The sequence below is a fragment of the Anas acuta genome, chromosome 1 (genome assembly GCF_963932015.1).
Source record: "Anas acuta chromosome 1, bAnaAcu1.1, whole genome shotgun sequence".
Classification (NCBI taxonomy): domain Eukaryota; kingdom Metazoa; phylum Chordata; class Aves; order Anseriformes; family Anatidae; genus Anas; species Anas acuta.
In genome coordinates, this window is record NC_088979.1 from 66,586,341 (window position 1) to 66,603,337 (window position 16,997).

General features: G+C 47.0%; 1 protein-coding gene across 2 annotated transcripts in view; it reads left to right on the forward strand.

Annotated features, from left to right (window-relative positions):
* LONRF2 (LON peptidase N-terminal domain and ring finger 2) overlaps window positions 1–16,997 on the forward strand; it is a 34,268-nt gene that overhangs the window by 3,433 nt on the left and 13,838 nt on the right. For both annotated transcript variants that reach the window (XR_011096044.1, XM_068680613.1), the window contains exons 2-4: window positions 11,944–12,062; window positions 15,485–15,607; window positions 16,493–16,654. Coding sequence is in view for 1 of the 2 variants with exons in the window: in XM_068680613.1 (XP_068536714.1) it covers window positions 11,944–12,062; window positions 15,485–15,607; window positions 16,493–16,654 (404 nt within the window). In the remaining variant the exon portion in view is untranslated. The remainder of the gene's footprint in view (window positions 1–11,943; window positions 12,063–15,484; window positions 15,608–16,492; window positions 16,655–16,997) is intronic.

The following is a 16,997-nucleotide window of genomic DNA, read 5'->3' on the forward strand; positions in this document are numbered from 1 at the left end:
AAGGAAGCATTGGTTTCCAGCTGGATCGCCCTGGTGCCAAGCTCCGTGCCATGTAGCGAGCGCTGCTGCTTGGGCACTGCCCGGTGTGCTGGCTGCTCCCCAGGGAAATGAGGCAGGGGTACCAGAGCTGGGTTTCCTCCCTGCCACCCTCCTCTTCTCCCTTGTCCTCTGACTCTATGGGCTTACACGGGGCTGTGTCTGGGGACAGTATGTCTGTTTTGTGGTACGCAAGCCTACAGACCCTTCAAGTGGAGGGAGGCTAGATCTTGATGGCAAATTAACAGGTACTTTGAGGATGCGCTTTTGAGCGCGTGGTTTTCGTTCTTGTAGGAAGCGAATCCCGGTTTGAGGTAGCAGGTGGCTGTTGCTTAATGGGGAGATAAGGAACGGGGCTTTTCCCAGGTAACGGGTACACCTTTACAGGGCTGGCTGGAGGAGAGAGGCGGCGAGGCGGCTCAATCTCGGGGAGCGGTATTTACCAAGAAATGGGCCGTCTCGTGCAGGCCAGGCGGGAGCTCGTTGCACATTTTGTGCTAGTCTGTTGGCTTTAAAATTAGACTCAGCACAGATCTGAAGGAGGCCGCGTTCTTCTCAGGGTGAGAGCATGCTAGTAAGCAAACAAACAGAGAGACCGTAAGGGGATTTGGGTAGCGGTGACTCATTCCTTCAGCTGCCGATCCTCTGCGCCTTTCTTCTACTGAGGCAGCCTATTAGCATCCCATGCCTTTCCTGTAAATAAGCCTGAAAAAACGCCTGCTCGGAGCCTGTGGCGGCTCCAGCCTCCTGCACCAGCTTCAGCAGAGCCGGATTCTCCTGGGGGGGATCTCCCATGCACACAGATGCTCAGACTGCCCAGCACTTTCGTTTTTAATCCCCCCAGGGAGTCCACCTTAATATCTCAGGGGTGGAGGGCAGTGTGCTGTCCCAGGCTGTAGGACACGATAAGAAACAAAATGTGGGCACTTTCCTGGGCTTCGGTGGGTGGAGGAGGCGCTGCCTCTCTGGGTTCAACCTCAGCGGAGAGACGTTTCGCCCTTCTCATCCCAGTGGAGGTTCACCAGAAATTGGCCCGATCCACAAGGAAACTTCATGTGGCCACTCAGCACTAATTTGTTTTGTGGTAAAGCCATTCATGGAAATTTATCTAGCGCCTGCTGAATTCTCCCTTGGTAAGAATTCAATTACGGGGGGGGAACGACAGGCTGGGAGGCAGCAGAGAGAGCCATAAAGGGAGAACCAGGCATGTGAGGACGACGTCCCGAGCCAAACCGTGCCTGCTCTCCAGCAGATACAGCCTTTTTGGACAGCTGCTCAGCGCCAGTGCCCACTCCCCAACCCTGGTGTGCTTCACCTCCATGGGGACATCGGGGTAGAGCACCCGCAAAGCGACCTGGCCTTGTCCCATCGCATCTCCTCTGGTCTGTATGTGCAGCTGTTCACGACGATGTCTTTGCATACAAGATCAGTTGTGCTATGCTGCTGGTGTAGGTACATGGGCAAGTCAGAGGTGTTTTTGGCTTTCCATCCCTCCTCCCTATAGTTCCACATCAGTACAGAGGATGCATTTTCACTGTCATCGGCTTTGAGACTTAAAATAGGTTAACAAAGCACAGGTTTTGGAGCCCAAACTTTGCTCGCTGTAGAAGAGTGTGTCTCTTCCAGCGTGCTGGGCCAATGTCAGGTTGCCCCTTTGCAAGCCAGGGGCAGGGTCTGTTAACAGAGCTCACATCTGTGCCCCTGGTTTGGTCTGATTTATCAGGCTGGCAATGGTTTTACATCAGTAACTGTTAAATGGGAGGGAGGAGGTAAAAGCATCTGTGCTGTAAATTGAAAAATAAGCGTGTCTTGCTGCACCTCTTGACCTCCTATACTGGCTCTCACCTGTTACAGCTACAGGCTCTCTTATTTTAAAGCGACGCTCCGGTGCACGTTGATTCAAGAACAGCTGCCTTGGGTTTTCCTGCTGGATAAAAGCGGAGTTGTGGGGGAATACTGCTTCACGGGGAGCACGGCGTGGGTGAGCCGAGAGCAGAGCATTCCTGGAGCTGGGCTGAGTGATTACAGCGATGAGTAAGAAGGCTTTGGGCAAGTGTGTTGTCGTGTTCCAGAAATGATTTGCTGGGGTGTTTGCCTTCTAAGCCTGCTTCTGAAGTGTGTGTTTTTTTTGTTGTTGGTTTTTTTTTTTTTTTTTTTTCAGATAGGGGTGGAAAAGAGATGGTGCAGCCTCCTTTCCGTGGTCCGGGGCAGCTTCCTGGTGCTGCCACATTGCAGGAGGGGTGGGTGAAGGATTTGCTGTCTTGGTTGTGAGCGAAAAGAGGCAAAGAAACTACAGAGTCTCCTCTCTGCCAGGGGAAGCTGCTGAAGTGTTTGTAGAAGGCCACACTAAAAATCTTTATAAAGATGACCGATGCGATAGGACATGTTCTATTATTCCGTCACTGCCTTCTTAAGACCTGTGCTCCTTAGTGATGTGCTTGCACTGAAGAAGCATTCGTTGTTCAAAGAAAACAGCTAGAGATCATTTGCAGACCATATATTTGAGTTGTGTGTTACTGTGCTTTAATAGTCTTTTCTTGTCGCTGCACTATTTCTAGAAGGCTGCTATCAAGGATAAGGTCAGCTGTCTCTCAGATGTAGTTAAAAAAATAGGTTGACCAAATCTTCCTTCCTCACAGTGTCTTGGGAACACTGCTGATTTCCAGTGGTAAAGAAATAAGCCTCTCGACTTTCTACCAGCCATTATATAAAAGAAACAAACACAAAGTGGGGGAGCTGGAAGATGACTGTCATGACTCTTGGAATGGCAAATAGTTCAGTCGTTTTAATAATTTATCAAAGAATATCTAATTTTATAGCTACTGAAGGGAGGGATGACTTCAAAATGAAGAATGAGAGGTAGTCTTTCTGAAATTACATGCTGCAAAAGATAGTAGATGCTTTCTTCTTGGAGGATCCGTGCTAAAAAAACCTCTACCATCCTTTTGTAAAATCTGCCTAAATTAAGTGTGTCGCCCAAACCTGTTTTTTCTGTTTTACATGGGCACAAAAATGTGGAAAAGTAGGCACTGAGATTACCTGGAAATTGTTGAATAGGGTGGATGTTATTTTGAAGCTGAAAATATTTTGCAGGCTCCCCCTCCCCTCTCTTTTTTTAAATGAGGTAGTGCTTGAAAAATAGTAGTGAATGCTTCATGTATGACACTGCTGGAAATGTGTGAAGTGCTTGGGAGCAGCAGCTCATGTTACCCTTGATTTGCAAAGAGCTCACAGCTTAAAGCTTAGATCCCGTTGCTGGATCTCTGACAGCGCTGTCTGCTTGCAGAGGGCCTGCAGGAAGGCAGGGGCTTTGCAGGACCAGGGGCAACGTGAGAGCTGGCGTGGTGAACAGGAGCACGTCCATGGTGGCCACCAAGGGAAGGAGGCATGGTGCAGTACCCTAGACAGTTTTTGAGGTTTATTTTTTAAGTAGAATCATAGAATCATAGAATATCCTGAGTTGGAAGGGACCCTTAAGGATCATCAAGTCCAACTCTTGACACCGCACAGGTCTACCCAAAAGTTCAGACCATGTGACTAAGCGCACAGTCCAATCTCTTCTTAAATTCAGTCAGGCTCGGTGCAGTGACCACTTCCCTGGGGAGCCTGTTCAGTGTGCAACCACCCTCTCTGTGAAGAACCCCCTCCTGATGTCAAGCCTAAATTTCCCCTGCCTCAGCTTAACCCCGTTCCCGCGGGTCCTGTCGCTGGTGTTAATGGAGAAAAGGTCTCCTGCCTCTCGACACCCCCTTACGAGGAAGTTGTAGACTGCGATGAGGTCTCCCCTCAGCCTCCTCTTCTCCAGGTTGAAGTAGTTAATGTTGCTTGTGTAACCTATTGTACTATTCAGGATAGCTTCTTCCCTCCTGCCCCCTGTGTATGTTACCTAGATGTAATTTCTTATACATAATTGAGCTGCTTCCGAAATTCTTGAAACTTTCTCACGTGTAAACATTCACTCTCTAGGGTTGCTCAAGTCTCTTCAAGCAGCATATTCTCTTTTCCTTCTACTGTTCAAAATAAAGGTGTCGTCTTCTTTCGGAAGAAGATGGGTATGGAACTGACTTGGGCTTCCTAATCTGAAAATGAGTAGGATATTTCACCACTCCTCTTCTCTTATACAGGTGTGTTACATGATCTGCTCTGAGGACAAAAGCAGCAGGATAGTAACTGAGAAACAAGAAGGTCCTTTTTGCAACTTGCAGAGCATCAGCAATTCTAGGCTGAAATAAGCTTCAACTGGACAAAGAGAAGGTTACAGAGACTCGAAAAGCAGCTGGTAGAAATGCAGTTTTTATACTGATGGTGGCTAAAAGGGCAACTAGGTAATCACCTGTGAGGTCCTGTTATGACAGCATATCTCGCTGTAAATCGATCTTGCTCTCTGTGATCGTGGCAGACGTAATTGTCTGGCCTCGCTTGGCAGAGAGGCACAAGGAGTGTCTGGAGTCTCTGCAATCACGGGCTCGTGTGCACCTCGCACAGCTGCCCATTTGTATGGGGTGTTTGGCACTCACTTGAGTGTTTTGAAGATCGGTTAAGGGTTTGACCTCTTGGGTTTGTGTTGTGTTATGTTTGCTTGTTGTATTTCTACTTTAATCTGCTATCATCCTGTTTTGTACCTGCTATTTGAGAGGGTACTTCAGTTCTGAGGCTGCTATCCTCTCCAAGAAAGGGCTTTGTTAGGAAACCTTACCTGAACCCCAAACTGAATGCTGTGAGAGCTAGCAAACATTGAAAATGAGTCACATTTGTGTGCTCAGTAGTTTTATTATACTAATGCTAAGCAGCCACAGATGGAGTTGGGGTACGTCACCTGAGGCAGTGCTCGAATGTCCAAAGGGTAGAGTGGAAACTGCGGCGAGAAGGTGTTGATTCAAGCAATCAAAAGTGGGAAAGAGTGGAGTGCATCTAGCAAAAATGTGGAAGGATTAGGATTTTTATAGGAGGTGTGGATAATGTAATCTGTTAATTTAGCTGTATGCTGGGACTTTCTTGAATTGAGGACTTGTGCTATACCATGAAATTCACCACTGCAGTCGGTTTGTACGCAAGGTTCTCCTTGGCTTTACGCTTGTGGGAATGCAAACGAAGCCGTAGGTTAATGTAATTGGTCTGACACGCTTCTGCTTCATTAAGCTAGAGGGACAATCTGAAAGTCTGGGCATGAAGTTAGCTGTACCTTCTTTATGGCAGCGCTTCTTCCAGGCAGCTTACAGCTTCTCTTCCAGTGTTTCTCTTGAGTAATGAGGGGAGGAGTGATTAGCTGTGCTGAGTGGTGATGACAGTCCAGCTTTAAATAATATACAGAGCTTCCTTGTTGAGAACTTACTCACTGAGCCCAAAATAAAACCACTGGGAATCCGAAGCATTTTGTCAAGCATATAAAAAAATCTATGTTTTTATGTCTGGGCCTTTCTTTTTCTGGAGGGTGTTCTCAACAGGAGAAGACAAAGAACCGAGGTCCAGAGAAAAGTTAATTCAGTGTAAAATTTATATGTTCTTCAGAATAGCCTAGCTGATCTGTCACCCATGCTCTTCAGTCAAAGTGATAATACAAGGGAGTGTCTTGATGTCTCCCATTCCCCCAAACCAGAAGCTATCTAGGTAAGCATGCTCCAGGGCAAGGAAGAAAGTGTGTGGATGCTTCCTGTATTTTTGTGAGGAAAGGGACAGGGTTGTAGCTTCAATGCTGCTGGTGAAGTAGTGGCTGTAATTCAGGCACTCCAAGTGTACAACAGAATCATAAAATCATCCGGGTTGGAAAAGACCTTCAAGATCACCAAGTCCAACCATCAGCCTGACCTCTTGAGTTCCCCCACAGGACCATGTTCCTTAGTGCCATGTACCTCTCTTTAATGCCTCCAGGGATGATGTCTCCACCACTTCCCAGGACAACCTGCTCCAGTGCCTGACAACCCTCTCTGTGAAGAAATTTATCTTGATACCCAGTCTGAACCTCCCCTGGTGCAGCTTGAGACCATTTCCTTACATTCTGTCACTTGTCCCTTGAGAAGGTGACACTGTCCTCACTGCAACCTCCGTTCAGGTAGCTGTAGAGAGCGATGAGGTCTTCATTCAGCCTTTTCTCCAGACTAAACAGCCCCAGTTCTCTCAGCCCCTCCTCATATGTCATGTTTTCTAGTCCCTGTGTAGGTGAAGAGGGAAGATTTTGATTTGGGGTGGCATTTGGAAATGTGTAATGCACACCTCCATTCACTGCAGGTAGTTACCTTCTCAAACAGTGTTAGTCATATGCCTTACAGCTATGAAGGCAAATAACTTGATATCTGTAGGAAGATTAAAAAATAGAACTGTATGACAGACAGAACCTGAAGGAAGAGGTTATGTATTTTTATTATGCAAGCTCTGGGCAGTGTGAATGTGGAAGAAGGCTGCTTGTGACAGGTAAACCCAGTGCTAGAGCAGCTGTGTGGCACCTGCTGTGAGTGGAGGAGCACAGTACCCATGCCTCTGCTTCTCGCAGCAGTCTTGCAGCTTGTAAACTCATTTGCTGACCGTCTGGCAGCATTGCTTGTGTGGTGGGAATAGGTGTTTGTGGCACAATCGTGCTGTGAGGTAGCGTGCTGCTTCTGCATGACAGAAAGCTTAGGGAAGGGAATGGTCTTAGTCTGCCGAGTTGTATAATCTTGGAGATAGATCTGAGTTAGGGCTGGGGAGGGCCTGGGGTCACTTTATCTGGTCCTATACAGGGTCGTATTCTGGCTGCATGGGAACTACTGATAGCTGTCCTATTTGGACTCAGCTTTTTCTTTAATCACAGGATATTCCAAGTTGGAAGGGACCCACAAGGGCCACTGAGCCCAACTCCTGGCTCCACATAGGACCACCCAAAAAACAGACCCCATGTCTGAGAGTGCTGTCCAAATGCTTTTTGAACTCTGTCAGGCTCGGTGCTGTGCCCACTGCCCTGGGCAGCCTGTCCCAGTGCCCGACCCCCCTCTGGGTGCAGACCCTTTCCCTAACCCCCAGCCTGCCCCTCCCCTGTCCCAGCTCCATGCCGTCCCCTCAGGTCCTGTCGCTGTCCCCAGAGAGCAGAGCTCAGCGCCTGCCCCTCCGCTTCCCTCATGAGGGAGCTGCAGGCCGCCATGAGGCCTCCCCTCAGCCTGCTCTGCTCGGGGCTGAGCACACAAAGGGACCTCACTGCTCCTCATACGTCTTCCCCTCCAGACCCTTCACCATCTTCATAGCCCTCCTTTGGACACTCTCGAGTATTTTTATGTCCATCTTGTATTTTGTCACCCAAAACTGCACACGGTAACTTGTGCCCTTTATAAAGGGACACTGCTGAAGCCCCCATGCCTGTCCAGGCCATCAGCTGTGTGCCTGCACGGTGCTGTTAGCAAGTGCCCACTTCCAAACCAGCTGAAGTGTGCCTGGCTGCAAGAACGAGCTGGTGGAGAAGGGAGCTCCCACCTCTGCATTCTCCCTTTGTTACAACTTCTTGCGTGCTTTCTCCAGGGTCTGAGTTTGCTTCCACGTGCTAGAAGACTGACAGTGATATAAATGCAAGGAGGAAAAGCCATGAGGTTCAGAAAGCCTTTATGTAATCCGTTTAATGTGGGCTGATAAGTGAGAAACCGTGGGTTTGCTGATTGCATCATGCTCGTCATCCCTCTTCATTTCTGGGGAGCTGAACTTGTTTTTCATCTTTGTTGTAGACTGAAGTTTTATTTGAATGCCCCGAGTGTCTTTGCTGCTTCTGTTAATTATCTCATAAAGTGTGCTCCTGCCTTTGTTCCCCAACCAGACAACACACCCCCACACGCTGTTTTGGGTTTTTTGAGCAGACTCATGCTTGCATGAAGTCTGGAGGAGAAAAACGAGATTGTTACTCAGTTAATTAATACATACTACTAATTTGGAATTGAAATGAAAATAGATGTTCTGTATTATTTTTAAAGCTTATGAAAAAGCTTTCGCTACCAAATTGTTCTGAACTGAATGCGTAACACGAGAGCAAGGCAAATTTCTTCCTCTCTCCAGTGGTTGGAGTTACGGTAAAATGTGGGAAAGCTTTTCCCATAAAGTCCTGTACGGGTTGACTCTTGCTAGAGAAACTCGGAGGTTTTTGTAATGACACTTTTTCAGTTTTGCTCATGTGCTTAGGAAACATGCTTAGGACTGAAGTAGATTTGAATGAAACACTCTTCTAGGAAGAAATGTCAGATAAGAAAGATTAGGGAGTTCTAGCAACTTTCAACTATATATATATTTTTTTTCTGTGTTGCATTCCCAAAATGAGGAAGAAATCTCAGGAGCAGTTTATTGCAGAAAACCTCTTATCATCCACGTCCTGTTTGGAGAACTCTTAATTGCTCTCGCTTTCTTTTTAGCACACGGAGGTTTTGGGGAGCGATGTTCTTCAATGCCAGACTCCTGAACTCAACCAGTGTAGTATTTTTAAAACACGAAGGCGTGAGCATATCTGGAAAAGTAATTTTGGGTGTTAGCTGCTGCGTAAGTAGAAGCGCAATCTAGCAGACATCTGCAAATGAGTGCAAAGGTGGTGTGAGCGGAGCTGAGGCTGAATTCACAAAGAGGGGTAGAAAGCTAACGTTTTTGGAAAATCTGAGCTGTCTGTTGCGTGTGTTTGAACAAGCTGGCAAGCACGCTCTGTGCTGGTAATATTTGGCTGTCCCAAAGCGGGTCCAGGATGCGCAGAGCCACCGAGCCCCTCGGTGCTGGGTGGTGCTCAGGCATCATCTCATGCTGTAGGATAAAGGCTGGGAAGGAGGATGCCACTTGAGAAGGTTCCCAGGACCTGTGGCTCCTAGGAAGACTGTGTCCTGGCTGCCCGGAGCCACAGATCCTGGGAGCCTCAGCGGTGGATACACGATGCTGACAAGAACATAAATTTTGCTGTGCAGCTGCAGGCTCCCAGAAGACTTTGATTCAGGAAATGCCATCTGTTGGTATTGTGGAAACAGTAACGTTTTCTGCGCTTGGCCTTTTTAATTTGGCCTGAGATACGGAGTCATTTCATAGGAGAAATCTTTTATTCTTTAATATTCCTTAACCTCCATCAGAAAGAATGGGTACTGGTTGTTGTGTGACTTCGTGGCTTTGTTTTAAATAAACTTGACACTTTTTGTAGTATTTCAACATCTAGCAGCGCTCACAAACTCTGCATGTCCTCCAGCCTTCTCAATCTACCTCCTCTGACTTAATATTTTTCCCCCAACAAATATGAGAGTGAAACAACTCAATTTAGAGGATTGACAGAATCCAAGCCATTATTTGAGCTATACCCAGGTACTTGCTCTTTCTTTCCGCTTCCACACCTACCTGCAGCTAAGTTGGCATCAGCCAGCTGGGACAGCTCTTCTTGGTGCCAGTTATACTGATCCAGAAAAGGATGCCTCAATCCATCTAACCTTGGCAAATCACATAGCCCAGCGTTGTTTTGTTTGGATTTTTGTGGTGTTGTTTGTTTGTTTTAGTTTTCCTGCCTCACAGTGCCTTTTATCACCTAATACGGTTCCCATAGCTGTTAGCTCGTGGTTTGCAGACCACGCGTGGCCCAGCCCTGCTATCACCCTGCTTGCTCCAGTGGATGGGTGCTGGAAGACCCCCCCAGGCCTTGTGGGCTGGCCCTTAGCCCCGTGCCGGTGACGGGACATGCCGGCGGGCATCGCTGCCTCGCCTCCGAGTGGGGTGAACTTGAATGAAGGAGGCTGGGCAGCGCTCCAGCTGCTGAGTCTCGTCTGGCTGCCTAGCCTCCCTCTAGAAAACCTGTTATGCTGTATTCTCATAAATCCTGTTCCTTGAGCGAAGCTGGAAACTTGTTCCCCCCGTTCCCTTTCTCTCCTGCTCAGTTAGCTAAACATTCCTGGCCAGTTATTCATTAAAACGGGCCGCACCTTACGCTTTCTGATGGAGGCTTTGTCAGTGCAGGAACGAGCCCTGGTACACGTTGCTTTTTCTGGTCTGGCTTAGTTTTTGTTTTTTTTTTTTTTGGTATTTTCCCTTCGTGTTTTGGGAGCCTGTGAACTTTGCTTTCAGCAAGACTTGCAGCCTTTGCGACACCCTTGTGCTCTGCAGTGGCTTTTTTTGTTTAAAACACAAACTTTGGCAATTGAGGCAAGATCCCATGGAAGAACTGATGAAGCCGTTCTCCGAGTCTGCCGAATGCATGAAATACTCTGAATTGTCCACCGAAAAACATGAGGAAATGTCAGCACGGCTGAAATGTCAGCACTGCAGTAGTGAACAGAAGCAGGAAACTAGTTTGCCTGCCCAATAATCTCGCAAAGCTTCCTTTCCCTCTGTGGTGCCAAAAAATACCCCACCCAACGCTAGCTGATGGAGCCCTACCATCTACCCCCGTCAGTGCACTTGGCACAAATGCCACGCAGCAGATGCAGTGATGGAAACACAGGCGGGGTACGCATCTGGATTTAATACAATCAGAAGACACAGACTATTAAATGATAACTAAATTGGATAATCGTGTATTTGAGCATCTGTGGAGCGGCAGAAAGCAAAGAGCTGGCTTCTGAAGGTATTAGGCTAATTGTTTTCAATCTAATTCAATTTGCAGTCGTCTTCAGAATTATCCTGTAGAAGCGCGGATCGCTGCAGCAGTCTGCATGCATAATATTAAAAGAAAAAAAAAGCCAACAGCTGAGAAAACACGATGTGAACGAGCTTTTATAGAGCTGTTTTAGCTGTAGTCTGCAGCCTTTGCTGTCTGTGGGGCAGCACCAGCCCTGGTCTGTCACCCTGCAATTAGCAAACCTGGCATCACTCCCTGCGACAGCCAGAAAAGGCAGCAGTCCTTGCTGCTTGCTTGCTTTCTTTCTCATCCCGTGTCCTGGCGCTCGCGTTTGTGTGGCTGCACAGTGAATCAGTTGAGGGGAAAGTGATCCTCTTAAACCTTTTTATTTATTTGTTTTCATTGCATTAGCTTTCAGTCAATTGATTCCTTGGTCTGGTTCACTGCGCAACCACGCGGACCTGGTTTGCTGCACGAGCGATAGTGCAATCTCCAGGGAAGGGAGGGGATTTTAGGGTGGTGGTGAGCTAACCCTTCTGGAGAGTCGCTTGAACCTCGTGAGCAGTGGCACTAGTACCAGTTACACGCTTACTGTATGTCTGTAGTCACTTCTGTGTGTGCCCAAGCTTCATGTGGTGAAGCTTCATTGTGAGGTGATGGCAAGGGGGCTGATGTGGTTTAATACCCTGTTGATGACCTTGATGATCAGGCAGAGCATGCTGTCTGCAGGTTTGCATGAACAAACTGGACGTGGATCAGCCTCAATTTCTCTGTACTTCTCTGAAACTTTATGCTGGAACTAGATTTCCGTCTTAAAATGTGTTATAGGGATCATAGGAAAGGACCTGAGATGCTTCTAATCTGTGCAAGCTGAAAACAGTTCATGAATGTCTGATCACCAGGAGGTTTGCCCGCTGTGAGGATGGCAAGGTGAACTGGTGGCAAGCATATGAAATTCGTCAGCTGCATTCATTTTTTTTAATGAATGGCTTCTGGGATTTGTTGTAGATAAAGTTCTGCCTTGGTGATTTCTGCACATAGTTTTTTCTTTCCACCAAAACCACGCTGGAGGGAGAAAAACGTGATGCTTTTTTTTCCCCCCCTTGCTTCAACATCATGTAAGCAAGGTGAGGGAGGGAGCAGGTGACATCTTATGTGTGATTATGAAATCTGTTCTGCTAGATAAAATGCAGAGGTTGCTCCAAGCTGAGGGGAATATATTTTAGGAAAGAATTACCTTTTTTCCATTCATTACAGGGGAGTATAAATGATTGTGCAATTGTGCTTTTTAGGTTACTTTGGCTGAAATTAGGTTACCGCGTTTAACACATGCTAGTGCTTCTTTTAACCTTCTTGTAACCTTTTTTTTTTTTTTTTTTGTCTTGCAGCTCCTTGCAAGTGTTCACTGATAGCACAGCGAGCAGAACTCTGTACGTCAATGAAAAACTACCAGCAAGCTCTCCACGACGCGGACGTCCTCTGCCGAAACAAGCCCCACTGGCCTGCGGTACGGCGCTTGCATGCTGCAGAGAACAAGATGCTTGTTCTCAGGGCTTCCCTTCGTGGTGGGGTTGGCACTGCTGAGGTTGTTGGTGGAGCATCGTGGCCTTATCAGGGCTGGAAATGTACTGAAAGCGAAGCCCTTCATAGGACGAGTCAGTGGAAGGTCCTTAGCGTGGGGTTTCTGTGATGGGCAGCCGGTGACGTGAATTTGTTTGTACTGGTGCTCATTGATCTGTTTGAGCTTGTGCTGTGGCTTGGCAGCAGAATCAGGTCCACAAGTCACCAGTGACAGGGAATCACCCATCCCTTTGGGGTGGTGTGCCCCGGGCTTTGCAAGCTGCCTGGCCACCATGTTTTTTGAGGAGTATCCTAGATCATATTTCAGGATTTCCTTGCCTTTTTTCCTTCGGTACTCAGCATTCATACATCTGATTCCCACCTTTGTGTCATAGTGAACCTTAGTAGGGTGGGAGTTTTTTTTTTCATACTGAATGAGGTGCTGCAAGGAGCAATGGTTGCAGACAGTGTGAAGCAAGTGTCAGAAGCGGTGTTGTGGGAGGAATGGAGAAGCACGTGGTGCCTGTAGTCACCGCCTGTCGCCTGAGGGTAGGCTGGGTGTCCAACAGCTCGCCCCACCTAGGCTGACGCCTCCAGTCCCTCACCCATCGCTGACAGAACTGCAGCACAGGTTTGGCCAGGTAAAGCCACTGGGCTTGGAGGGAGCGTGCCGTGAGGAGGTAGGGAAGGATCGTACGTGGGCCTTGGTTTCTCCTTGGCCTTACGAAGACTGAGAAGGTGTTGCATGAACCTCCTGGTGGCCAGCCTCAGCAGAGGAGCTGCAGCTAGCTCTCTGTTCGAGCTGGGTGGGATGCAGGGTGAGACAAGTGCCATATGAAGCATCTAGTTTCTGACAAGTTAGGCACTTGTCTTCCAAGGATATCTGTTTTGTCACCTATTAAAGCATTTTCTATTTGAAGGCAGATCAAAATCTCCCCCCCACCTCCAATTTTGCTCTTTAAAATTTGACATTCTATCTCGGATCACTTCTTGTCAAGTCAGGGATCCCATCTCAGGCAGTGCTGATGGAGTTTCTGTGTGGAGGGAGTTGAATGAAGCACATTCAAATGTTTTCTTGAAGTGTCTTGTCTGTTTGCCTTGAATCCATGGAAATTTGATGTATGTCAGTCGTAGGCGGATAAAGATTTCGTTAATCGCATCTCCAAAGAATGCTAATCAAAAATGAAATTTGTCATCATGGCATACCAGCAGTACCACAGATACATTTTGCTTGCGTATGCATGTGTCAGAATTTCCACAGAAGCTTTGGTGATCCAGAATTAACGTTATCCAGGAATTCTGCTTTGTTTTGTATCTCGTGACTTTTCAACCATCCAGTGGCAGAAAGTAGCTCAAATGTGTTGAGTAGCAAAAAATAAATTAAAAAATCCACAATAAAAAAAAAAACATTCTGAGAGCAGCTCCTGGGAGGTGAGCATTCACCACCAGAACGTTTTAGCTTATTGCTAACTCAAATTTAATGGCTCACTGAGTTCCTGAAGCTCTTGGGTCCATTGCAGTAAGTAGGGCAATAGACCAGTTTGTTTCATTTCAGTTAATGTGAAAGTCTTGGGCTCTGTGGGGGAGAAGTTTCCAGTTGTGCTTTGCAAGTGGGAGATAGAAACAGAAGCCCTTCCTGAGACTGCTTGAGATCCTGGCCAGATCTTGCCCTACAAATCTGGTGCTTCCCATGACAATGTGAAAATAGGAGAGGCAAGGTGGCAGTGGTAGTCTCATAAGTGCAGAGGTCTGTTGTTCCTCGGTGTAACTTCTGGTGTTGGATCTTGAGATATTTCTTCCACAGACAGCCCCGATTAGCCCTCATTTTGCAGCATTGACAAGGAAATTGTTCTTGCAGCCCTGAAGGAAGACACCAAACTGCCTTGTAGCCTCTCCAGGGCAGTTGAGTAAACTTATCTGAGATGTTGGGATTGTTAGGAGCTCCTCAGAAAGGTCTTCCAGAGGCTGTGCAAGTCTCAAAATAAAACCATCAGGGTCAGGCCCCTGCAGTAGCTCTCTTCTTACTGTGTTCAGAAAAAAATGCAGATCTGCAGATCGTGCCTCCAGCATGCTAACTGTATCCCAGTCCCCAGAAGCCAAAGGGCATTTCTTGGGAATCAGGTCAGGCTCCAAGTGCTCCTTTGACCCAGCCTCCTATTGGGAAATGTGCTTTCTGGTTGCTGGAATAAATAGGCTGCTGCTTTGCTGTGTTTTGGGAAACTCAGTCCTTGTCTTGAGAAGTTGCTGCATACTGAGACTGCTTGTTCAGTTCACCAAATGATGTATGGTAATTAGCCTGTCCTACAAAGTGCCTGCTACTTTCTTTTGCTACAAGCTTCGTTCTTATCTTTCTGACAGTGTAAAGGTAAAGATTGTAACGGGCCTCAGCTTGAAGAGCTGTACTGGAAGGGTGAAAGGAAGTGTACCTGCTGGGGAAGATTATATGGTACTGGATCTTTTGGCATTAGGGTGAAGAACAGAAAAATACATCTGCTTATCTGACCAGTCCAAGAGACACAGCCTAAAGACAATTGTGTAAATCAGAGGTGGGCTGGAGTTTGCAGAACATGCTTCTATCTAGGAACCTGGACACAAATGTTTACATACACGTTTAGTTTCTCTCCGTCTTTAAGGAAATGATTTCCATAAGTCAGATTTGAACTGCAAATTGATACCCACAGGGAAAAATTCAGAGGTCAGACATTGCTCTCTCGCCAGTAACAAGCAAAGTAGGACTTGTCCCCAGGCTTACTATCATACCTGTTGGCCATAAGTGTGTCACTCTATGACTTGAAGAGGTAGGATGGACTAAAAGATTTCAGGTTAAGCACTGGCAAGCTGCCCAAAGCTCATAATATTGTGGTGTTTTCCACCCAAATAAAATAGAACAATTCTTTTTCCCCTGGCAAGACACCCAGCAAGAAGTGAGTGTCCTACACCTGAAATTGTTTTGCTCTGTCCAGTGCCATGGCCAGCCTGCACCATGCCACTGCTTTTCTTGTGTAGCTTTGTTACTGTTCAGAGTGCTCTGGTGTGTGGAAACCCTTCTCCAGGGTTTGGGAGCCCTGTAGGATATGTGCTAGTCTCAGTCCCTGGGGAGACAGACACGGCTCCTCCCTCTGCATCAGATCCTCTGCTGAGGAAAGGAGCGGTGTCTTTGCCTGGGGGTGACACAGCTGTGGGATCCTGGGGACACCTTCAGCAGAAGGGAATGGCTTTCCTTCAGTCACACAGATTGAAGAGATTGGTATCAAGATAACATCTGGTTCTTCATTGTCAGAATGGAGTGAATGGCCAAGTTTGTGTGTTGGTGTCTTGCTGCCATCTTGGAAATGACCTTGGGTTTGTATGTTTTCTTTGTGTGAACAGGGCCATTATGTGAAAGCAAAAGCTCTTTCTGGATTGGAAAGGACTGAGGAAGCATTGAAGGAATTTCTCTACTGCGTTGCCTTAAATCCTGAATGGAGCTCAATGAAGAAAGAAGCCCAAAAGGTATCAAATGTGCTTCTTGGCTATCACACTGCTCTGTGGTGGTGCCTCCATCACAGGGATTGTGTATTTGAGGATTCCATTGCAAATTTCTAGGCTGGGCCACTGTTCTTTATAGATGGTGCTCTCAGTATTTCAGCAGGATTTGAGTACATCTGGATTTTGTAGGCTCAAAGCTCCTAATTTTAGTGCCCATCAGAAAACCTCTTCGTGTGGGAAATGGCAGGGGGTTGAGAAGGGCAGCTCCTGTCCTGGTGGAAAGAAAAATAAACGATGGTCTCTGTAGGAGTTTGTATAACACCCCATAAAGGGGACACTGCTCATTGACCCCAGTCAGGTTCTCTGTTACAGTTCATACAGGCAGCTTTTTCAAAAAAGAAATGGGGTTTCAACAAAGTGGTTGGTGGGGACCAGTGAGAGGGGGAGCAGGCTCTCCGTAGCTTCTAGCTCAGGGTGAAAGCTGCTTGAGGGTAGAGCAGTGACATGCTGGATACAGAGAATGAGGAGAACTCAGACATCTATATTAACTGAGTTTGATAGAAAAACATGGTTTGAAGGTTTCTGGAGGCAGGGGTCTGAGGGTCAGAGTGGAGAGGGACAGCAGCAGGGGCAGGACGCAACTGGCTGCCACCCTAATTGCTCATGGGGAGCAGAGACCTTCGGGGAGGGAGGTGGACACAGAGTTCCTGGGGAGGAGAGGACCTTGGGATGTGACTATGGTTGTGGTGGGGACTGCCACACGAGTTTCCTGTGGTCATCAGGGAATGCAAGATCTAGTTGTTGCAAGCCTCTTGATGTTCAGGAGCTCCAGAGCATGTTTACCTGTGTTTACACAACGTAAATTAATTATTTTTATTGTTCTTCTTTTTCTTCTCTCTAATCGACTAGATAATGTGTGAGATGTTTTTCCCAGCCTTTGAAAATGTGCATGATAGTCTAACAGCACCTTTCTCTAGTCGAACATCCCATACGAGATTGAAACCTGCATTTTTGAATAGCATAAACACGCAGTCAGCTGCTGAAGATAGCTCTATTGCTGGGTCCTCAAAGGTAAAGTAAAAAGTATTCATCCTATAAATACCAAAAGTAACATAAGGATCTGTCTGGTCTGTGTGACGTTGTCGTTGTAGGCACTTATTTCATGGTAAGCCTGTTCTCTTTGGCTACTGTTGTACCTGTTGCTGGGACGTAGTTCCTCAGAAAAATAAAAGAATGCAACGCTTCCTTCACATAATAATGTGGTACTTTCCCGTGAAAATCAATTCTGTTTTTTCTCCCTCTATGTCTTTTATGCACTTGAGATTTTAATATAATAGGAATACAGTTTGTAGAGATGGGAGCCATAGAGAAGTGTCCTCATTTAATGCAACTTGAGAGTGGCCTTGTTTGATAC